Raw genomic sequence first — 21,677 nt, forward strand, 5'->3', positions numbered from 1 at the left:
CCTCTTAAGCATCTCATTGGTGCAGAGTGACAGGTCAAAATGAAGGATCGGGATTCACAGAAAGCTGAATATTCACGAAAACGTGCACATATCGTTTCACAACCTCAGGTTTACGCTTGGAAATTAGCAGGGCCTCCTCAAATCCACCACTGTAAAGCAATCAGGTCAAACATCAAAGCCACTGGCTTCTTCTAAAATGGATCCAATTTCTCCAAACTGCTTCGTACGATCATTAAACGCGAGCTGCTTTTATCTCTGGAGAGTTCTCGCCGGTCTGACTGAACTCCCCAGGCATCTGACACCAGCTTGGGAATTGGCTCAAGCCTAAAACAAATAATTTCTTGTGCCGGAGGAGTGGCAGCACATGTTGTCTTGACCAAATATGGCTGAGTGAAAACACTACGGTCTGATCTCCGCAGCACACTGGAATGAAAGGCAGGTTTCCTTAAGTGGTGTGAGAGTGGGCCATGACACAACACACTGACACCTATCCAACAGAGCTTTTACTCTACAGGCTGGAGACGTGTGGCTGGAGGGTTAACAGCCCGGCTGAATGGCATATTCTTTACACTTTGGATACAACGACACAGCCTGGCTAAATAAAGGTTAAACATATTCTAATGTTTGTTAATGAGACAGTGTGCTGTTAGGAAAGTTACCCTCAGTGAGTTTGCTAATAATAACATGTCTTCACATGTGGCGATTGACTTGTACACCTACAGTTTGTACTGCTAAAGACTAACGAGGTCTTTCAAACAGTAAGGGTTCGTCCCCTTGTGAGAATGAATGAGTTCAGCACAGCTCACAGCACTATTATAACCCCTTGTCTAGACCAAATGTCTACAACAGAAAGAGTTCAACCACTCGGGAGCATGAATGTGCTCCGTAGTCTCATCAGTCCAAAGCGTGGACTCAGACCAGTGCTGTAAAACGTAGTCCAGGAAGTCCAGCTGGAGTAAAACATGAATTTGTTTCAAGGTCTATCAGACGCTAAAACTCTGCACAACTGTTTGAAATCTTCAGACAGGAAGACTGGAAAGTTATCACTGCAGTAACTGTGTTATCCTCCATCATCACAATGGCGAAGAAAAGAGAAGAAATGCAGCGTTCATGTTACAAAGTGATCCAGCAGGACTAGGCGTGTGCGAGTGTTCGATTGGGCAACTGCTGGATGACACTGCATTACCGCAAAACGTTGAACCAGGTTCAGCGACGCCACAGAAACCTGCTTCGTTGAAATGAAGGAGAGGGCTTTCACAGACCGTGAAAATCAGCAGCAAATTTCATAAGTCCCTGGTCGTGTTCAAGACACCTTTGTGGGAGACCACATCCTCTCTTTCATCCTCTCCTTTCCTCCCAGCAGCGTTCGACACAGTCGGTGACAGACACGGCAAGGACATGCCTAATTTTCACTAATATAAGCAACTCAGCACAAAGGTAGTGAAAATAACGTTGATTCAAATGTTTGTTTATTGAATGTCCCTGAGATGGCTTGAAGTGCGCTAACCGACCTCTCACTGCCAAGACTGATAAAGAAGAAGCTGCTCTGCCCCATGAATAACCCGGAAACTGACCTTGATGTTGCAGATACTCTGAAAGTGTCACTGCCGTTGCCTCCGAGTGCTGCATGTGATGCATCAAAGCTGCTGCTGATAACAGACACGATAGTTCTGGTATTTATTTATGATTTTGTCAGAATTTTCAGTGGTAAGTAATATAAAGGCGACCCCGCTTTGAGTTAGACAGACAGGGAAAGCCCCGGAGAGAGAAGCTCAAACCTGGGCTCCTTGCTCACCTCTGCACAGCTGACCAATCACGGAGTGAGGTGGGTGTGAACGGTAAGATTGTCAGTGTCACAAAGTTACAGAAATGGTTGGACACTGCTCCCCCCAAGTCTGAGGTCAGAGAGGTGTGAAGGAAAAGGTTGCCCAAGCTCTTGGATCCATCTGACAACAGTGCACCGCTGCCTTTAGCGCTTCATGCTGCAGCATCATACATGAGAGTGGCCAGGTGCAGAGAGACTGACTCCACCTCCTGAGTGAAGTGACGAACACCTGATCGAAAACTTACAACTACGTCACTAAACGTCCCATCAGATACTGCCCGCAGGAAATAATCAAAGACGACAATGCATTCTGGGTAAGACGTGCTCCTCCTCCTGCAGCCCCTGAAGGCTCAGTGAGGCCAACAGTGGACCACAGAGCCAGAGAGCTGGCTATGTCAACACAGGGGGAGGCTTAAAGAAAGAAAAACCTCAGCAACCAAACAATGACGACTTTCTTGTGCAATCGCAGTTTCAGATGAAACAATGAAGAAGGAAAGCGACATTCTGAATATATCAGTGCTGAAAGAATCCATTAATCAACAGAAAATACAGTCAACATCCATTCTGAGCCATTTAATCATTTCATTTATGCTGCAAAACCCCCACAAAGCCTCTTCATGAGTGTCTGAAATGATATATCAATGATCACAAATGTTGTTGATTCATTTTTGGTCCATCAACTACTCACTTCCTTCAGTTTGTCTTTAGTAACAGCATCATCCAGACTTCAGTCTGTGCTTCTGTCCAGCGGAGAACTGAGTCCACCGTTTAAAAGCCACCAAGAGCTGAATCAGCATGTTATTACATGCATGGCGGCCTCATGTTGTACCTCATGCTACTGCATACAACGGCTATAATCAACGCAGAGCGCAGTTTGCAAAAACAAAGACTTAATTATGCAAGAAACCGACAAGGAGACCACTGTGCTGGTAAACACATCTGACTGAAGTGCTGGCTAACGCACACCTGGTGGACAGGTGCAGAGGAACATTCAGCCATGACAAAGACGGTGCTGAATGCTCTCACACTGTCAGCGCTGAGGTAGTTAGGAATACAACGTTTCAGGAATAAAGGGAAATAAAACAAGGCCATTCACACCCTGAGACACTTCCAACATCTAGAGCTGATCAAAACAAATCCAAATAAAATGAGACAAACAATTAATGTCAAGATCAAGAGAAGACAGCAGAACAACAAAGACGGAAAGAATCGTCCATCCAGAGAGGATTCAACAGGTGAGTGAGGAGGAAGGGACAACAGGAGGTCAGAGCAAATCAGAGCCTGACCCACGTCATCCGTGACCATCTACAAACCTGAGACACAGTCCCAACACCCGACTGAAAGAAACTGAGACTCTGCTCTGACAGACCTAGACCAGGACTCGACTCACCAGGAGCCATCTGATGACACAGCAGTGCTCTTCAGACATCTTCATCATCTGTTCCACTCAAACAGCCGCATCACTCCAGTGGCTAACAGCTGCACCGGTGGGAAGGAGACCTGCGTCCACGCGCTGCAACGCAGGCAGTCGCGTCACGCGCAGCACCTCCTTACAGACTCGTCCCGCGCCGGGCTACGTGTGACTTCTGGCGTGTTTTCAAACCCTGACCTGCCTCACGTTCCGTTACCGACAGCACTTTACGGCCGGGAGCGAACATTCCTCCGCTGCGCCGCGCACCACATCACAGAGGTGGAGGAATTCACGCCCCGAGGCGACGTGTTCTCGCAGCAGCGTAAACGCGCCCGACGCGAGCGGCGACAGAAGGCCACACGTGAGCCCGCAGCCCGGGCGCCGAGGGTGGGGAAGTCAGAGAGGGAAGAGCCGGTCAGCAGCGGTGGTCCCGAGACGACAACTCCGCTGAAATGCGGAACTTGGACAGAACAACAAGGTTTCACAAAAAGCTCGACTGAGAAAGTCAGACACAAAACAGCAGACGCCATAACTTTTGAGCGGAAACTTCAACGCGGGGCTGGAGCAGCGACAGAGCCCGAAGGATACTCGGCTGGCTCAGGGAGGAAAAGCCACATTTCTCCTGTTACTTAACAGCGTCGTTTCCTATTACTGCTAACTAGCCGCTGGCTTCTCTCACACACACACGTTAATAGGCCGTGTCTGCGTACTTTTACCAACTTTTCTTGCGTCCACATCGAGCTGCTGGTGACGTCACGGGCTTCTTGCTAGAATGGTGGAAAGTTTTGAGAGTTAGGAACAGAGTCTGACCTGCGCGCGTCGATGCTCTCCCGCCGGCGGCCCCTCGACCTGCGAAAACCTCAGCTGGTGACGGTTTTTCAACGATTCCCCAACAGAAGCCACTTTTTTTTCTTCTCAGCACGGGGAAAGGCCAGATCGCGACTTTTCCTCGGTTCCCCTCCCTATCCGCTCTCAGCAGTGGTGCTGCTGAAACTCCACCCTGGCTTGCTGCGTCGCCGTGCAGTGGGGCGGTGTCGCACTGATGTGGAGGTTTGCGTGTACTGCCGCTCCAACATGGATGTTTGTGTTGCACCAGGATGGATATAAACGATCATGATGAATAAACCCCAGATCAAGTAGTTAAGTATGACACAGGAGAGCACAGTACACGTCAGAGGACTGCAGCAGCGTTTTCTTCATTAATGAACACAACAATGGAATGTGATTGTAATCAAGGTTAGACCGGTTTAATTAAACAGAACCCGATTATTGGTGGCGGCAGTATGCAGATCAATAAATAGTAAATTAAATAGTAATTCCACAACGTAAATACACATGAAATAAACGTATCAATCTAAAGGCAATGATGCAATGGCGCAGGGTGAGTTATGTGTAAAATTTAAAAGTTGGTTGCTTTGGCGCCATCTGGTGGTGGTGGTGACAGGGAGGTAGTTCACACAGCAGCGGTTCCTGAACCCCTCAGCTTCAAGGTTGAGGTTGAAGTGTAAATGACCCGGTTTTAGCGCCAGAGAGATTTATTCTTCATAACTAGATTACGTTTCTTTTTCTTTTCTTTTTTTTAAAACCGGTTTTACGCTTACATTGTCTTACTTCCTGTTTTGATTACAGGGGGTGTTAGTTGAAAAAACTAAATACGGCGCAGCAGAGTCACCTTGTGGCGGAGTTTATATCGCACATTAAAATCAATCAAGTCAATGTGTGTCCATGATTAATGTGCAATATGTTGACACTGCACTCAAGGACGAGTCAGTCAAATTAATGTGTATCCATGGTCCTGTAATTTAAACGATGTAGTTCATTAATTCAGTTAATTTAGCCTCATCTTCCAAACCCTGCATAATCAACTCACACTAACAAGCTAAACTGTGCACACAGTGAAGCAGGTAAAAACACCTACTTCAGTTACGGTTCAGGCATCTAATCAATAGCAAAACTGACAAATAGCAGTAAATAAGTAATTAATGGTTACACAGATTAGTAAAAGTTTTCTAAATGTATTAAAATAATGTGATAATACAGTAATTGTAAAATAGCAAAATAATAATGTAATAGCCTAATTGTTAATCATTGGTTTCACACAACACTACATTGAAAACACAGGACCAACTGTCACCACTGTTCATTGCAAGAATACTCCAAAAAAGGCTAAATTAGTTACCTGCATTTAGTTTGGCTGTACAAACATATTTCATAAAAAACAAATTAATCAGAAATCATTTTAGTTTTGTATCATATTTAGATTAGTCGTGGCATCACTTTGGCTGTTGTATCAGTTTTCAGCAGTTACCATAACTGTCTATGAAGAAGGTTATAGTAAATTTACCTTTAATTTAACCTAAGCATCTCACATATCAGATGACCACCAACAGGTTTTGACCTCCAGATGTAAACTTCAGGGCTGCAAACCTGTTCCAAAGTTCAACCTTTCTGGCATCAGAGCTGCAGAGGGTGTAGAAATGCTGAGATTGTGCTGTAAAGATGTACAGTGGATGACAGAACAGACAGGTTGTTAAAGACTCACTCAAGTGGAAGAACACTTCATCAGGATCTAAATGAGGATCTCACACACAGCAAAAAAAAAAAAAAAATTTACTTTATCAAAATACAGATGCATATTTTTTCCATCTGTCTCTGGTTCCTCCTCACAGACTGAAGGAAGAACTGAAATAGGTCAAGTTGGCCCAAAGAGGGCGCTCACATCAAAATAGTGAGGTCATTGGTTATCCACAGCTGCTGTTATTTATTAGATAAAAGACAACATCAAATTCCATGTGCAACCCACAACTGGAATTCAGTGAGGCAAATCAAAATCTGGTAGTCTGCTGCGTGACCACACGGTATCGGTGCACTTTCAACATACAGGAAATGGCCATTAACCTGGTGCTTATATGCGCTGAGGCTGGTGGTGATGATGGGTCTTTAAAGGAGGCTGAGCAGCTTTCATTCTACTGGACTCCTGCTGCTTCCTCTGCACCGTGTTTGAAAATACAGCTGTTACCATGTGGGCTTTCTTTCATCTGTGGCTTTATAACCCATGTTCTCTACATTCATTTGCACTGTAGGTGCAGACTTCTTATGTGAATTTATGCCCCTTAAAATTTCTGAGTGATGCAGACTTTGCTTTTTCAAGAACAGCACAAATAACTGACCTGAAAATCTCTAAATAAATATTAAGTATTTACACTAATATAAAGTGAGGGATTACACAAAATGATTTAGTTAAATTTTAAAATAATCCCTTGAAATATATATGTGCATACATATTGTGTATGTGTGCACTGCTTGTCTTCAGTCCAGTGCATGCTCCGCCTCCAGACCCTCCTCTGTGACCTCAAAAACACCCAGAAGAAGAAGAAAAATGATCACCGTCATTATTCTCATCACCAGTGTGTTGAGACAGGTCAAAAATCAGGAAGCTGAAATTCAAATGAAACCACGTCAAAGTGTACCGTCTCGTGCTGTGTCGGATTCTCTGCTGATTGGTGATGTAATTCTGAGTGGTCACGTTTTCCAACCGTCGCCACTCGTTTTTTATCATGTTTTATTCACACACACACACACACACACACACACACACACACACAGAATAACCACAGCCACTGACACGTGATCTACCCGTGTATTCACCTCCGTCTGCCACTGTCAAGCCAACCGGAACACAGGTTCATTTTCAGAATAAAAACCACATGTTGACAAATTCGCACATTTTTTTGAAAATAATGGAAAAGGTATTTGAGAATGAATCAGGCGTTTAAAAGAGATTCGTAGATTAAAAATAAAAGGTGTTTGAAAATATGTTGGAACATTCTTTTCTTACTGAGCGCTTTTATTATGAAGGCAGGGTCTTGTTTCCGGTGTGGTACTGATTCTGTCTGCCGACTGATGGAGCTTCTGCACAGAGACGCTGTTACAGCCGTGTCGTCAGCCCGTTATTTAGCCTGCCTTCACTGTCTCATACTCATTTTCTGGATTTACGAATCAAACTCAACCTGTCAGTGTCTCTTTTCTGTTCCGTTATGAACCGGGTCAGTCAGGCCCAGACCCGGTCCAGGTCTTTAAAAACCTGTAATGGATCCAACCGAACCGCATTGACGACGTCAAGTTAGGGCGGCGAGACGGGAAATAGAAGGCTTGGCTTCAAAATAAATGTCAAATGAAAAAGAAGGCTAGCCTAAGGTTATTTAACGTTTTGAGATGAATAAATAAATCCAGGACTAAATAATCTGTTCCGCCTATGAGAAAATGAAATAGCCATCTAACAGCACCTGTCCTTTGTCATTCCACGTAACACTAGATTTGGTGTAAGGTGAAAAATTGTGTCTTCAAGTAGTCAATATAAAAAAAATCTCTTAAATCTGCACCTTAAAAAATCTAAACATTACCAGTTATTTGATTAAGGTACTTCTAGTGGGAATTTTAGCGGATTGTTGATGGATAAATGAATGCATTCATATATGAACGTAGAGTATTTATAATGGAACACAAAAAAAAATAATTGACTGAAAACAAAAAATGCCTTAATTAAGATCTTAAAGGACCTTAATTTTCCTTTTAAGGGAAACATTCAGAGAAAGATGTAATAATCTATGTTAAAAGGGTCAAAGTCTGATGTAACTTTTTGCATGTACCACATTTATTTTGCCTTACAACCCCCTTAATGTGTCCTTTAATGTACCCCCTAAATGTACTTAATTTGTGAAGTGATTTGAAAATAAAGGTGTCCTACAGGTATAGTTTTTGCTTTTAAAATTAAGGAATAAATTAAGGGTTCTCATACTGCCAAGCACCTTTATGGCTTGACTGATGAATTTTCAATGGCAAATGAATAATTTGTGAAGGATATTTAGGAGACTAGTCTTTGACACCGTCTTTTTCAGCTATAGAAGAAATGTATTATATGATGCTATAATTCCTTGTTTTTTGTACATTTGGATTTCTCATTATTATCAAACTTTGGCCAAAGCAACAGTTTAGATTAAAAATGTATTTACGTTACTGATGATTGACAGTGGTGGAAAAGTACCTAAATACATTTACTCAAGTACTGAATGCACTTTATTTGAGTATTTCAAATTTCTGCTACGTTATACTTCAGCTCCACCACATTTCAGAGGCAAACACTGTACTTTTTATGCCACTACATTTATTTGATAGTTAGTTAAGTCACTAGATATGTTGCAGATTCAGAATAATAACACAAAATATAATTAGAAAATAGATTATGGCATAGCCTACTACAGGTTAATAAAGTAAGACTTCATTAATCCTCAGGTGGCATAGCTATATACATCAATAGATACAGGATATACTATCATTTGATACTAATGTACTTTCATTTTAGTAGAATTTGGGATGACTCTTCACTGTAACCGACTGTGTTGCACTGTGCTACTTTTACTCTTCCACCACTGCTGATAGGCTGGATAAAAGCCTAGAAGTCTGTCAGGAGTACTTGAGTGTTGCAGATTTTTACAAATTACGCTTTTAATCTGAAAAGAACCTCAGCCCAAACCGGAAACGCTGTGGTTGTTCCGTGTAGCTTCACGGTGTCGCTGATCCAGCCGAGCTGCGGACTGTCGGGCTGACCTGACGACGGATTTAACGCGGGACGTCGTGGACGTTGTCACGGCACGGTTTATATCAGCATCGTTACTCAATCTTAGCTCATCTCGGGCTAAACAAGGAGGCATCCTGGAAGCACCCGGAGAACCGCGGATATCTACGCGGCATGGATGCTTCGTGACCCGCGGCAGGTGTGAGGAGATGCCGGCGGAGCCGCCGGTGGGTACCGGCCGGGTGGTGCTGGTGAAGAAGATCGTCATGAAGGACGGAGCAGCGGTGGGTGGATGACCCGCCATTTTATTCATAATATATTATTAATTTATCAAAGTGTACCATCGTTTACCCTGCATGAATCCACGACGTTTTCTGTTGTTGGTAAAATGATTGCATTCATCTGAACCACACCTCAGATCTCCCTGCAGCTGCTGTGAGCCGCCACTGCTGCCAGTGTGTGTGTGACATAACAGCACGTTCAAACACATGACGCATGACTGATCTTAAATTCACTCCTGTTCATCCCTCAGCTAAAAGGTGACATTGCGATCAGCTGCAGTTTTCCCTACTGACGGCTCCTGGCGGGGGGGTCATGTGTGAACGTCTCTGCTGTAGACCAGCAGTGATCAAAGCCTCCAGATGATGAAATGAGTGAATGACTTCAGCTGAAACGAGCCTGAACCCAGCGGGTCTGCTCCAAAATGGCTGTTTGAGATGAGTGTGTGCTGCAGGTAATGGAGACATGGCGGAGCGGGTTTAGTGTGGCCCACAGTCAGCTCAGCTTAGTGTGGGGATGATGTGGTCAGGATGGATCCATTATCTCTTACATAACAGCTCTGTGCCTGGAATCCACTGAGGGCAGCCGCAGACTGCAGATTCAACACTCCAGCCTCCATTTTAACAGCCTCCACGACAAACAGGCCGAGACTCTTCTGCTGTGTGACCACCCACAACATTTACTCTGTGTTGGATGTAGGCTGTCAGGGTTTAAAATGACCTTTATCTGCAACGTTGAACACAGCATCAGGCAACAGTGTCAAGTATCGTCTGTTTCCAGGCTCCCGGCTCTGAGGATTCTCTGTTTGATATCATTTTAATCTGAACATCTTTGGGTTTTGGACTGTCACTCAGGCTTAACTAAACATTTGAAGCCTTCATCTTGGGATCTGGGAAATTGTGAGGAGCTTTTTTCACAGCGTTCTCACATTTTATTGATCATTTGAGAGAAAAAAAAAAAGATTGAGGCCTTAATCGTTAATGAAAGTAGCGTTGGTGGCAGCTATACAAGCAGCACGAAGGCGATCATTACAGATGAGAAATAATAAAAACATAAACAGGCCTAATGATGAGCTAAACTAAATTAAAGCTCAGCCTAAACTGTCACTCCAGGACACAGCAGGTGGAGCGGGAACATTCAGCCTAGACAAATAAAATCATCAGCAACAAGTCTGACACACGATGAATCATTTAAAGGGAGAGTTTGGTGAATGGTGCTCGTGCACAGTCGGTGTGTTACCTACAGTACATGGCTGTGGCGAGGCAGACAGCAGCAGCAGCACAGGATGACAGCCCGCTGTGGTCAGGCTCAGCACTAAAACCTGTTTGAGCCACCTGAAAAAGGCCCGCCTGAAACCATCAGTATCAGTTTAGGTGTGTGCTGTACGTAGAGTATTTCCACCGCTGCACCTTGCCGTCAGACAGTCCTCTCCTTTGGCGCCATGTTTTCTCAACCGTAAACAACACTGAGACAGCTCTGCGTTTGCAGTGAAGAGGATTATGTAAAACCATCAGCTGATATAGCAGGAAGACGCTTGCTGAAGAGCGCTGCTGTAAGACTCAGGTGCAATACATGAAACACCGATCTTACATCACAGTAAGCTGTGCATCATATTACTGTAACTGTCGTGCAAACTCAATGAAGAAACGGTTAAAATGATCCTACTGCACCATCATTTGATCATCTCTGTCTTTTATTTGGGGCTTCCTTTCACTTCCACTTGAACGAGACAGCTGGATTGCTACATGTCTCTATTTGTTGTATCTTCCTCAAGCTGCTGAGACTCTGAAGCGAACAGCTGATCTGCAGCATCACACGGCGCGCTGCGTGCTCGGGAGTATGGAGGTTTTAGCTCCAAAGCAAAGGGCTGTCCGACAGCGAGGTGAAGCAGTGGAACTCATCAGTTACTGTATTTGCTGTGTGACATGGCGCCTCTGATCTTTTTATACTGAAGGTTGATGACTTGTGTTTTGACAGTGTGTCCGTTTATGATGTCAGCGGAGGTGCTCTTTGTTTCACGCTCGGCTCGCCTCCCCTTTAAAACACTGGAGGAAAACCTGTATGTACAATAACAGTAGCTGGTAATACGCTCTCCACCAGGCACGTAAAGCTGGATTTATAGTTGTTGCAAAGGGTTAACAGCAGCCAGCTTATAGATACTTACAGCGGGAGTTTTGCTTCATATTTGAACATCAAATTTAAGCCGTTGATTTTACCATGATCAGGCTTTATCATGCTTTAATCATGTTCTACGTTTCCACAGCGACACACTGATATATAGATTCTAGAGCGGGAGTTACATCCAGATAACCAATGACATTATTTCACCAAGTCTTATGGGCTCTTTTAATCATGCAGGGGTCCAACAGTGACTGTCAGATTGACGTAAACAGTATGTTCTGAATAAAACATTTTAAATACCTGCATATTTCTGTATAAAAACTGACCTGGCCCGTTGTTGTTATGATTCCCGTTCTGCCTTCTCCCATTGGCTGTTTTTCCTGTGTGGCCCCAGTCACGTGATAAGCAGTAAAACTGGCTCGCATGCAGCGGGAACCCACCAGGAATCCCTTGATCCACAGGATTCGAGGGAAAAGGTCTTCCTGCAGGGCACATCAGCTACATCGTAGCCTACACAGTAACCCCACAGCCTGTGCACGTAACCACCGTAGATACTGTGTAACTGTTCAGCGCCTCAAAGTAAAGATCAGCTTTAGTCCAGTAGGTTTATCACACCACCAACGACTGCTGTATCTTGACTACTTCCTGTCTGTGTGACACGTTCACTGTGTCCTATAGATGTCAGTCAGTTCAACTTCATGCTGTACAACCAGTGTATCTTGGTAAGCTAAGGTGCTTCATTTGACTTGAAAACACAAACATTGAGAATAATTGATATGTACAGGTAAGTGAGCAGTATTATACATATGCAGCATGTGAGATAAACATTCAGAACATGAGACTTGTAGAGATCCTTCTGCACGTAGAGATGAACATCAAGCATCGTACAGCAACTTTCATGTAACATTTGAGAATTTTGGCTCCTTTTTTTAAATGACAGTGAAGGTATCATGTGAGCACCATACCAGATGTTTGCCCTCCCTATACGTCAAGTGGGGCAGTCTGTCCAACTTTGGTCAAATTTTTGTGGAACTTGGTGTGGATATTCCTGCTCCTCACAAGATGAATCCCTTCAACCCACCCTGCTTGCATTGATAAAAACGTCCACTAGTGTCCTAGAGTCTAAAGTGACATCTTTAAATGTCCTGTTTTTGTCCAAGTGAGAGTCCAAAACCCGAAGATATTCAGTTTCTAATGATTTAAATCAGCGAAGCAGCAGATCCTAACACTGGAGAAGCTAGAACCAGAAAGACTTTTGCGTTTGTCCTTGAAAAGATTCAATTCAAGATTCAAGAGTCTTTATTGTCATTGCACATGTCAATGAAATTTTCGTTGCAACCCCCATGTTAGATGGTAAAAATCAATGAATAAACCAAATATTCTAACAAATAATCGCTTACTGTACGTCCTCCTTTTGGTTGTGGAAGGAGACACATAAATTGACACAGTTCCTTTAAATTCTGACCAGGATTATGTAGACAAATATGTGTCTGTGTCATTGTTTTGTTTGTTAAATAGAATGAAAAGAAAAATATAGTATCAGCCATAATTCAGGTACCCGGCTTGCAAAAATCTGAAGGTAATGGAAGTCTTCACCCCTGCCGTGATCTTTCCACCTGCTGGCATGAAGCTTGATAATACAACAAAGAACAACTGATTAGCGAAGTAGTTCAAATCTGTGTTAGTACAATGCAGAAGCTGTTATTGTTGAAGCTAAAGATAGAAAATAGTCCATATGAGCACCTAAATCCTGTGTATCTGTGTCAGTGGGCTGACGTTCATTTCATGTGTGCTGCTCCAGTTTAATGCTCACTCTATTTTAATCAGCCGGGGCTCTGCAGTTCAAACGAGGCCCCTTTGCTCGAAAGTGCTCTTAAACTGTGTTAAAGGGACTTAATTGGACACATTTAGTTTATCCCCGAGGTTCCTGGTTGTGATCTGCGTTTCTTGTTGAAGCCATTACACGCTGGGTCCGAAACGAATGTCAAGTGAGCATTTTGACGGCAGAAGTTTGGTGGTTTTTCATGCTGGTCCGCCACAGTCCAAGCTCGAGCAGCAATGATGCTTTTCATGCTTCTTGAGAAAAAAAGAGTTCATCCAATCTTGGTGAGACCACAAGAGGACGGTGAGTGTAAGCGACTCGCCGTGTGTTTGCAGATTTCATCGGTCAAATGCTAATTTCTGACAGCGAAATTTTCTTCAAAAACCAAGTTTGTAAGACTTTGTTATTCAACCCGATTACAAAAAAATTGTGACTCTGTAAAATATAAAAAGTGTGTTGTTCCTGAACTCATGTAGTAATCTCCTTTATACTATCATGTGTTCACAAAGTGTTGAACCTCGCTCTATCCTCGCTTTCAGGATGCTCCTTTCATACCCAATCATGACACTATCACCTGTTACCAATCAACCTGTTTACCTGTGGAATGATCCAAACAGGTGTTTTTTGGAGCGTTCCACCACTTTCCCAGTGTTTTGTTGCTCCTGTCCCAACTAGTTTGAAACATCAAATTCAGAATAAGCAGATATTTACAGAAATCTATTCGGCTGATGAGCTCAAACAATAAATATATTGACTTTGTGCTGTTTTAATTGAGTATATGTCACAAAGGATTAGCAGATTGTCACAGTCTGATTCATTTATGTTTTACACAGTTTACTGAGCAACCTTTTTTTGAATCAGGGTTGCAGATGTGCAGTTTCCAGACCCAAACCGAGATGATGTCATCAGGGTTATATTATAGAGTAAAAATCTCCACCCAGAGCCGCAGAAGAGAGACAGTTTCCAACCATGATGATAAACTGATCTTCCTATTTAAAACTGGTTGAGTGCCCCTTAAATTGTAGACTCACATTAGAATCTAATTGTGATTGTAAATGTGTGTGTGTGTGTGTGTGTGTGTGTGTGTGTATTTCAGCTCCAGCAGGGTATCGGCAGGCCCAGCGTCTACCATGCAGTGGTGGTCATCTTCCTGGAGTTCTTCGCCTGGGGATTACTCACCACGCCCATGCTCACTGTGAGTAACGCCGTGCGGTGCTGGGAAGACGCTGATCACATGGTTGCGATCAGCTGATTAGATTCACGCAGAGCAGTTCTGGCTCGGGAGCAGCTGCAGTGAGATTCATGTAAAGTCAGCAGCCTCCGAATAAAGACTCATCGATACCTTAAAGAGAACAGTGTCTCCCGCCTTCATGGCACAAGTAGAAAAAGCAGTTTGTATCTTGAGGAGCATGAGAGATTTTTTACCTTTTGGTTTGGATCTTGCATCACAAACTACGCCACGCTGTCTAACCGTTGGTGTTGTGCCTCTGTTTGCAGGTTTTACATGAAACCTTTCCCCAGCACACCTTCCTGATGAACGGACTCATTCAGGGCGTGAAGGTAAGAATGTTTCAGGTTTGTGACTCTCTGTAGATATCAGGACATTTTAAAAGAGAACGGCAATGACTTAGAATAGAAAAGAGATTAGCATTAACATTAACATTGTATTAACGTTTTAAAGATTCACTAAACACCAGAAATATATCTGTTACAGTTCGTTCATGTTGTCACTCTCTCCACCTCTTCATGTCAAGGGTCTGCTGTCATTCATGTCTGCTCCTCTGATTGGTGCGTTGTCGGACGTGTGGGGGAGGCGGTCCTTCCTGTTGGTCACTGTCTTCTTCACCTGCGCCCCGATCCCTCTGATGAGGCTCAGCCCCTGGTAAGACTCACACTTGGAACAATAATGTCATTGTCAGACAAAGACGTACAGCAGCGAAGTGACAGGAGTCGCCACAGGGTCGCTTCACGGTCATGAAGTGTGACATCAGAGTTCAGCACAATGACATCGCAGAATCCCAAAGAGAAATGATTCTAGTTTCGATGAGGCAGACTTTTCTGTGTGCCCTGATGTTTTCACATGGTTTCCATGATCGTGCAGTCTTGAGCTAAGAGAGTTTTTCCTCACCTGCTCGCTCCGCAGGTGGTACTTCGCCATGATCTCCATGTCTGGAGCTTTCTCCGTCACCTTCTCAGTCATCTTCGCCTACGTTGCTGATGTCACGGACGAAAGGGAGAGGAGCACAGCATACGGTCTGGTGAGGGCCCCTGTTTGATGTGATCTTCCAGACTTTAAAGAGGATATGCACATCTTAAAATCTACATACAGCATGCTAGATTAGAATATTAGAATAACACCTGTGTGCACATATGATGTTTAACCCATCAAAGGATCAAATTAATAATAGCCAGCAAGTGAGTATCCAATATAGATATATTTTACTTTAAAATACACCAATACGGCATGTCATTTTGTTTGCAATTCAACTGTAGTGAAAACCGTTGAATCATATGAAGTCATATGAATATAAATAGAAACTGAGTGTTGTGGAGCTCTGCTCAGCTTGCAGGACAACCTCACAGCTTCTGGCATGGCTGTACACTCTTTTTTATAGACAAGAGTGAACCATGTATCAGCTTTTACTGGCTTTTCAGTCTTCTCCACCTCCTTCTCTCCTCGTGGCCCCCAGGTGTCGGCTACGTTCGCAGCCAGCCTGGTGACGAGTCCGGCCATCGGGGCGTACCTGTCGGCCTGGTATGGAGACAACCTGGTGGTCCTGGTGGCCACGCTGATCGCTCTGGCCGACATCTGCTTCATCTTGCTGGCCATGCCCGAATCTCTGCCCGACAAGATGAGGCTCAACACCTGGGGGGCGCCCATATCCTGGGAGCAGGCCGACCCCTTCACTGTTAGTAACCAAGAATTTATACCGCACTCTCTGATTGGTTGGTTTAATAATAAACTGATAGCAGGTTGATTTGTTTTGGTTTGTACTTACAAATATAAGTATGATAAAATACAGATCAGATGATTAGACTGTAACACTGACCCTTTGAGCCCCCCCTCTCTCTGTCTCTCTCTCTTCAGTCTCTGAGGAAGGTGGGTCAGGACTCAACAGTCTTACTGATCTGTATCACTGTGTTCCTGTCTTACCTGCCGGAAGCCGGACAGTACTCCAGCTTCTTCCTCTACCTGAGACAGGTGAGACAAGCCGCTCTTTTCCTACAAATATTATTACATTTATTAGTGCTATTACTACCACTGTTTTTTAAAGAGTAGGATTAAAAAATGCTCACCTTTGGCGCCTCCAATGGTGGCACCAAAAAAAGCTTTCACAGGCAGATTCTAAGTATATCTGCGAATATCAGTGAAAGTTTTGACACCATTGGCAAGTTAATTTACCTTTTAAATAACCTTATGTTGACACTGACATCCCTCAAAAAATATGTTCTTGCTCCTTAGAAAGCAGCACAAAAAAAATCATTCCCTTCTGTCCCTCCAGGTCATAAACTTCTCCTCCACAACCATCGCTATTTTCATCGGAGTGGTGGGCATTCTGTCTATCGTAGCACAGGTAACACACACACTGCTACTGCTGCTTATTATAATGATAGTTAATGATAATGAATTATGCACATTTCTTACACGAGTACAAGGTTAGAACAAAACTAACAATCCCCTTCTCTCTCTCCCTCCTCAGACTCTCTTCCTCACTCTGCTGATGAGGACTCTGGGTAATAAAAACACAGTTCTGTTGGGTTTGGGCTTCCAGATCCTTCAGCTGGCCTGGTACGGCTTTGGATCAGAGCCATGGTGAGATCTGTGTGTGTGTGTGTCTTCTGTTCTTGTGTAAGGCAGCATTCATTCTGTTGGCGTGAGCTGTTCTGGTTCCTGCTACGCCTGCTGCACAGTGACATCAGTGTGCCGTACTTTGATTGGGCAGCAAGATCCTACCAGTGACCTTTGGCTGACAGTGGCTGTAAAATCAAACTCTCCTGTATGGCTGCTTGGCTTCCATACTTTTTTTTGCGTGTGTTCTCACCTCTAACATTAAGGAGAATGAGGACTAACAGATGTGCTGGTGGATGTCACTCTCAGGAAAGGTTTGCTGAAGTAGAAACGTCCCCAAATCCAGTAAAGGGCAGAAGGTTAGCCTCCACTCTGAGAGCATCCAGGCCGACTTTGAAACAGCTGCACAGCTGATGAGCTAGTTGGGAGGGAACCTGTAACATCAGCCAACAGTGTGAATGCTCAGACTGATGTCAGACACCCAGCACACTGAAGCTGGTATCACAAAGATCTGACACACACACCTTTAACTGTCTGTGTGCTAACAGGATGATGTGGGCGGCCGGTGCTGTAGCAGCCATGTCCTCCATCACCTTCCCAGCTGTCTCTGCTCTGGTGTCACAGTCCGCTGATCCTGATAAACAAGGTGACAAAGAGAATCCCCTCTTCCTCTCTCACCTCTCCTCTCCTCCTCTCCTTTCTCATCTGACCTCTCCTCTTCTTCAATCTTTTATTCTTTCTCTCATTACCTCTCCTCTCTCATCTACTCTCTTCTCCTCTCTCTCCTCACCCCTCCTCTTCTCCTCTCTCCTCTTCTTTCCTCTCTCATCTACTCTCCTCTCTTCCCCTCTCTCCTCTCTTCTCCCCTTCTCCTCTCTCCTCTTCTCTCTCTCCCCTCCTCTCTCATCTACGTTCCTTCCCTCTTCTCTCTCCTCTCATCTCCTCTTCTCCCGTCCCTTCTTTGTCTTGTGACCTCTCATTTCATCTCTCATCTACTCTCTAATCCTCCCCTCTCCTCCTCTCCTCTCCCCTCCTCTCCTCTCCTCTCCTCTCCTCTCCTCTCTCTTCTCCTCTCCTCTCCTCTCCTTTTCTTTCCTCTCTTATCTCCTCTCCTCTCCTCCCCTCTCTTCTCTCTTCTCTCTCTCCTCTCCTCTCCTCTCCTCCCCCTCCTCTCCTCTCTCCTATTCTCTCTCTCCTCTCCTCTTCTCTCATCTCTTTCCCTCTTCCTCCTCAGATCAATAGGTCAGTGTGTTATTATGGATTTGGAGGTTGGAGGTTTGAATTACTAACACAGGCAGTGAAATCAATCCACTAGCAGCTAAACATATCCTCAGATACAGTTTCCACTGTGTCAGCAGTAACATGTCTTCAGTAACCTGAGCAGGAGCGTGACCTGTCTCCTGTCCCTGCAGGTGTGGTCCAGGGGATGATAACAGGGATCAGAGGCCTGTGTAATGGTCTGGGTCCAGCTCTGTACGGATTTATCTTCTTCCTCTTCAACGTCGAGCTCAACACTATGGACCCCATCCAGGGAGACTTCAACATTGACCCCCTGCCTCTGCACAGTCCCACCGAGGTACTGCATACATTCTGCTACACCCCAGTGCTCTACACCAGTCCCACCAGTCTTAATCTCTACTGCAAACTGGGCAACACTTCTGCTCTGCACCACACCCCTTTTTGCTAACAAGTCAAAACCAAGCTGCTACTCTGACTCAGTTTTTCAAACTCCAGTGAAAGGTTATTTTGTCAGTCCATGTTATTTTCTGAGTGACAGAAATGTAAAAAAGATCCATGTCACCCACGTGATGTTTAAAACCATCTTTCTAACAAGAAGTGCTGAATCCAAATCTAAAAATCTAAATAGGAGTTGAACACTGGTTAACTAATACTTCTGGCATTGTCACTGTTTTACAGTAAAGGCCTGCTACTGCCATCACATGAAAACACTTTTATTATGAATCATAAGTATTGTGTTAGTATCAGTGTTAGCTTTATCATTAGATATGTTATGTAACAAATGGATGGTGCAGAAAAGAAATGACTGAGGCCACTGCTGTAACACTGTGCTGGTAAAAAGTGCTAGAACAGGTAATAGTATGCAGAAGGAATAGCTGCAGTGGCAAATCATGTGGCACTACACCCTGGGAATGCTGTTAGTTATCTGTCTGCATAGACTTGGGTAGCCAATCAGGTGGCTTAATTTGAACCCATATTTCCATAAAACAGCGGTATGAGCCTTCTTTCATAGGCAGGGCACATGTTCACACTGAGCCACACAGCAGCTACACAACACAAGAGCCACAGTCGCCCAAACAACCCCCAGCGGTTCTCCCGCTGAACCCTCCTTTTCATTTCCAAACAAGGACTCAGTGTCCAGAGCTTCCTGCTGCGTGCTGAATGAGCAATGAAAAACACATTCACCAGGAAAAGGTGCACTGCTGACGTCATTTCGCAGGCTAGACAGCTAATTAGCTGCCCAGCAGGAGCACATTAAACAGCATTCCTGCACAGGTCACTGAAGTCCCATTAAGAGTTGTTGTGGTCTCTTCAATACCAACAACACACTGTCTGCCCATGTAGGCTACAGCAGCAGGGGCAGATCTAGAGAAATATTCATGGGGTGGCAAGAGGGTAGCGTGAAGGCTTTAAGGGTGGCAGAAATATATATATATATATATATATATATATATATATATATATATATATATATAATCTATCCACCTGCAGCAGAACTAGTAGAAGCTGGCGACCCTGTTTTTGACCTTCTGTCTATCCCAACTTCTCAGAGTCGCTGCGTTCACATGCACTCAGACACCAGAAATTTGCCAGACCAGGTACAAGTTTTCACATATATATTTTTTCAATTAGATTGTCCAAAACTGGGGCGGCAGCTGGGGTGGCAAGGCATTTCTAAGGGGTGGGAGCTGCCACCCCGGTAGATCCACCCCCGTACAGCACAACAACTTTGTTTACTTCGTCTCTCGTCTGTCTCTATGGTGCAACACTTGCAGTCTGTGGCCAGCCTGCAAGCTCCTGTCAATCAAACGCAGACATCAGCGCGCCCTTCCAACGGATCTGTTCAAAGATCTGTTCTTTTCTTCCTGAGTCAGTCCGTACACAGCTGAGTTGACTTGTGCAGTCAGCATGTTTGACCTGCAACACATCATAATTTGCATCATGTGTACCTTGCAGCTATGTTGATGCAGAGTATATATTTGTGTGCTCCCGTCAATACATTTGATTTTTCATGTTAACCACATTGATTTCACTTATTAGTGGAAGTGCTGTATAAATGAAACAGTCTTGCCCTGTTGACCTCACAAAATAACAGCGATGGATATGCTTCAGTTGAGCTCCAGATGAAAGAGAAGAAAATGAAAGGAGACATTTTTCTTTGTTTCTCTCTCCCACAGCGAGCCCTCATCCCCGGCCCGCCCTTCCTGTTGGGGGCGTGCACCGTGGTCGTTGCCTTCCTCGTCGCTCTCTTCATCCCCGAGAAGCCCTCCTGCTCCTCCTCTTCCTCCCAGCTGTCCCTCAGCGACAAGCCCCACCCAGACAGCAAAGAGTCGATGTCCTCGCTGGCTGGCGTCCACATCAACACACCCCTCCCCGGCAGCGACGAAGAGGCCCCTCCCACCGCCAGCGACGAGGACTTTGAGCCGTTGCTGCAGGACAGTATCGTTTGATGGACAGGTGGAAGGACCACAGAAGGTGGGGCTTACATCCCAGTTTGATTGATTGACATTTTGTAACAAAGACAAAAATTTTCTTTGCCACAAGGCGGGACTAAGTGTACTTTTATTGTCAGAAGATTGCTATTGACAGCGAGAAGCTCCAATAGCCTTGTTTCTTTGCCAGAAAGCGATACTCGCATATTACTTCACTGACCAGGAGCAGAGGCGGTAACATCTTCTGAGCAACCAATCAGGATGTTTCTTTCACAAGGGGTGGGAACAGAAAGCTGAAAATAAGATGTCATTGTTCAGGTGACAGAAGTGGCAAAGATGATTATTTGACTGACAGAAAGACGGAGGGGCCGACCTGGACAAGACTGTTTAAATGGAATCCATCGTTTGATTGACAAGAGGAGGGACCAAGTGGGTTTTTTTATGAAATGGCTCTGCCCAGTTTTGGGATACGCCCACATAACAACGCCCTGAAGGGAAAGAGAAGTATTTTTGAGGTTTTAAAGGAAGGATTGTTGTTCATCTTTAAGCTTGAAGTTGTTGATTGTTTTTGTGATAAACTAAAAAAGTTGTTTTTACCTTCAGCTGTATCATTTTGAAGCTGTATTTTTAATGCTGTGATTGTTTCTTATTGGTTATTGTACAAAAGAAACATGTCTGCAACATATTTACAGCAACCAAAACATCAGTGTTGATTTCTACTCTTTCTTTGTTGAAGAACATTTTTTGTTACTTTTTTTTTTTGGCAGGGTTAAGGGATTTTTATTCTTTTTAAGTGTATAGAATCTTACCTGCTTGGATCTATCGATCACTAACAAGGTACAAATGTGGCGAGCTGAGAGATGAGTCAGACAGCCGAAATCCAACTTCTCCAACTATCAATTTCAATCGTTTTTTCATCTCACGGTCATTTTTGTGGCCAGGTTTCCTCTTTAACTTTAATTTCCATCAACCAGAACAAGAAAAAGGGAAACGTTTTAGACAATGCATTGATAACAGACCCAAAAATATATTTATTGTATATATTTTAGAAAATTATGAGAAACAAAGGAATCTAGTATGATGAAGTTGATTAAAATAACCAAACACCTCACTGGCTAGTTTTTACTCTTAATTTCACCAGTCAGTGTCCCTGTCTGTCACTCTACCTCAGATCAGGGTGTTT

General features: G+C 44.1%; 2 protein-coding genes across 5 annotated transcripts in view; one reads left to right on the forward strand and one right to left on the reverse strand.

Annotated features, from left to right (window-relative positions):
• tln1 (talin 1) overlaps positions 1-4,214 on the reverse strand; it is a 66,759-nt gene extending 62,545 nt beyond the window's left edge. The window contains exon 1 of one of the 2 annotated variants that reach the window (XM_041960820.1): positions 4,047-4,214. The gene's annotated coding sequence lies outside the window, so the exon portion shown is untranslated. Of the gene's footprint in view, positions 1-3,946; positions 3,966-4,046 lie in introns of those variants that run through there. The other variant, XM_041960821.1, reaches the window with a different exon arrangement.
• A 4,806-nt stretch (positions 4,215-9,020) lies between these two features.
• Positions 9,021-20,512, forward strand: LOC121623059 (hippocampus abundant transcript 1 protein-like). 3 transcript variants are annotated; one of them, XM_041960186.1, is made up of 13 exons: positions 9,021-9,095; positions 11,741-11,743; positions 14,136-14,228; positions 14,531-14,593; positions 14,788-14,915; positions 15,177-15,291; positions 15,724-15,942; positions 16,122-16,235; positions 16,537-16,608; positions 16,735-16,847; positions 17,372-17,469; positions 18,236-18,399; positions 20,240-20,512. In XM_041960186.1, exons 1-13 carry the CDS (start codon positions 9,021-9,023, stop codon positions 20,510-20,512), a joined length of 1,530 nt encoding a protein of 509 aa, XP_041816120.1. The 3 variants fall into 3 exon arrangements, with proteins under 3 accessions (XP_041816120.1, XP_041816118.1, XP_041816119.1); XM_041960184.1 differs by lacking the exon at positions 11,741-11,743 and having other exon boundaries at positions 14,130-14,228; XM_041960185.1 differs by lacking the exon at positions 11,741-11,743 and having other exon boundaries at positions 9,021-9,092; positions 14,130-14,228.
• The last annotated feature ends 1,165 nt before the right edge of the window (positions 20,513-21,677 follow it).

The sequence above is a fragment of the Chelmon rostratus genome, chromosome 19 (genome assembly GCF_017976325.1).
Source record: "Chelmon rostratus isolate fCheRos1 chromosome 19, fCheRos1.pri, whole genome shotgun sequence".
NCBI classification, from domain to species: domain Eukaryota; kingdom Metazoa; phylum Chordata; class Actinopteri; order Chaetodontiformes; family Chaetodontidae; genus Chelmon; species Chelmon rostratus.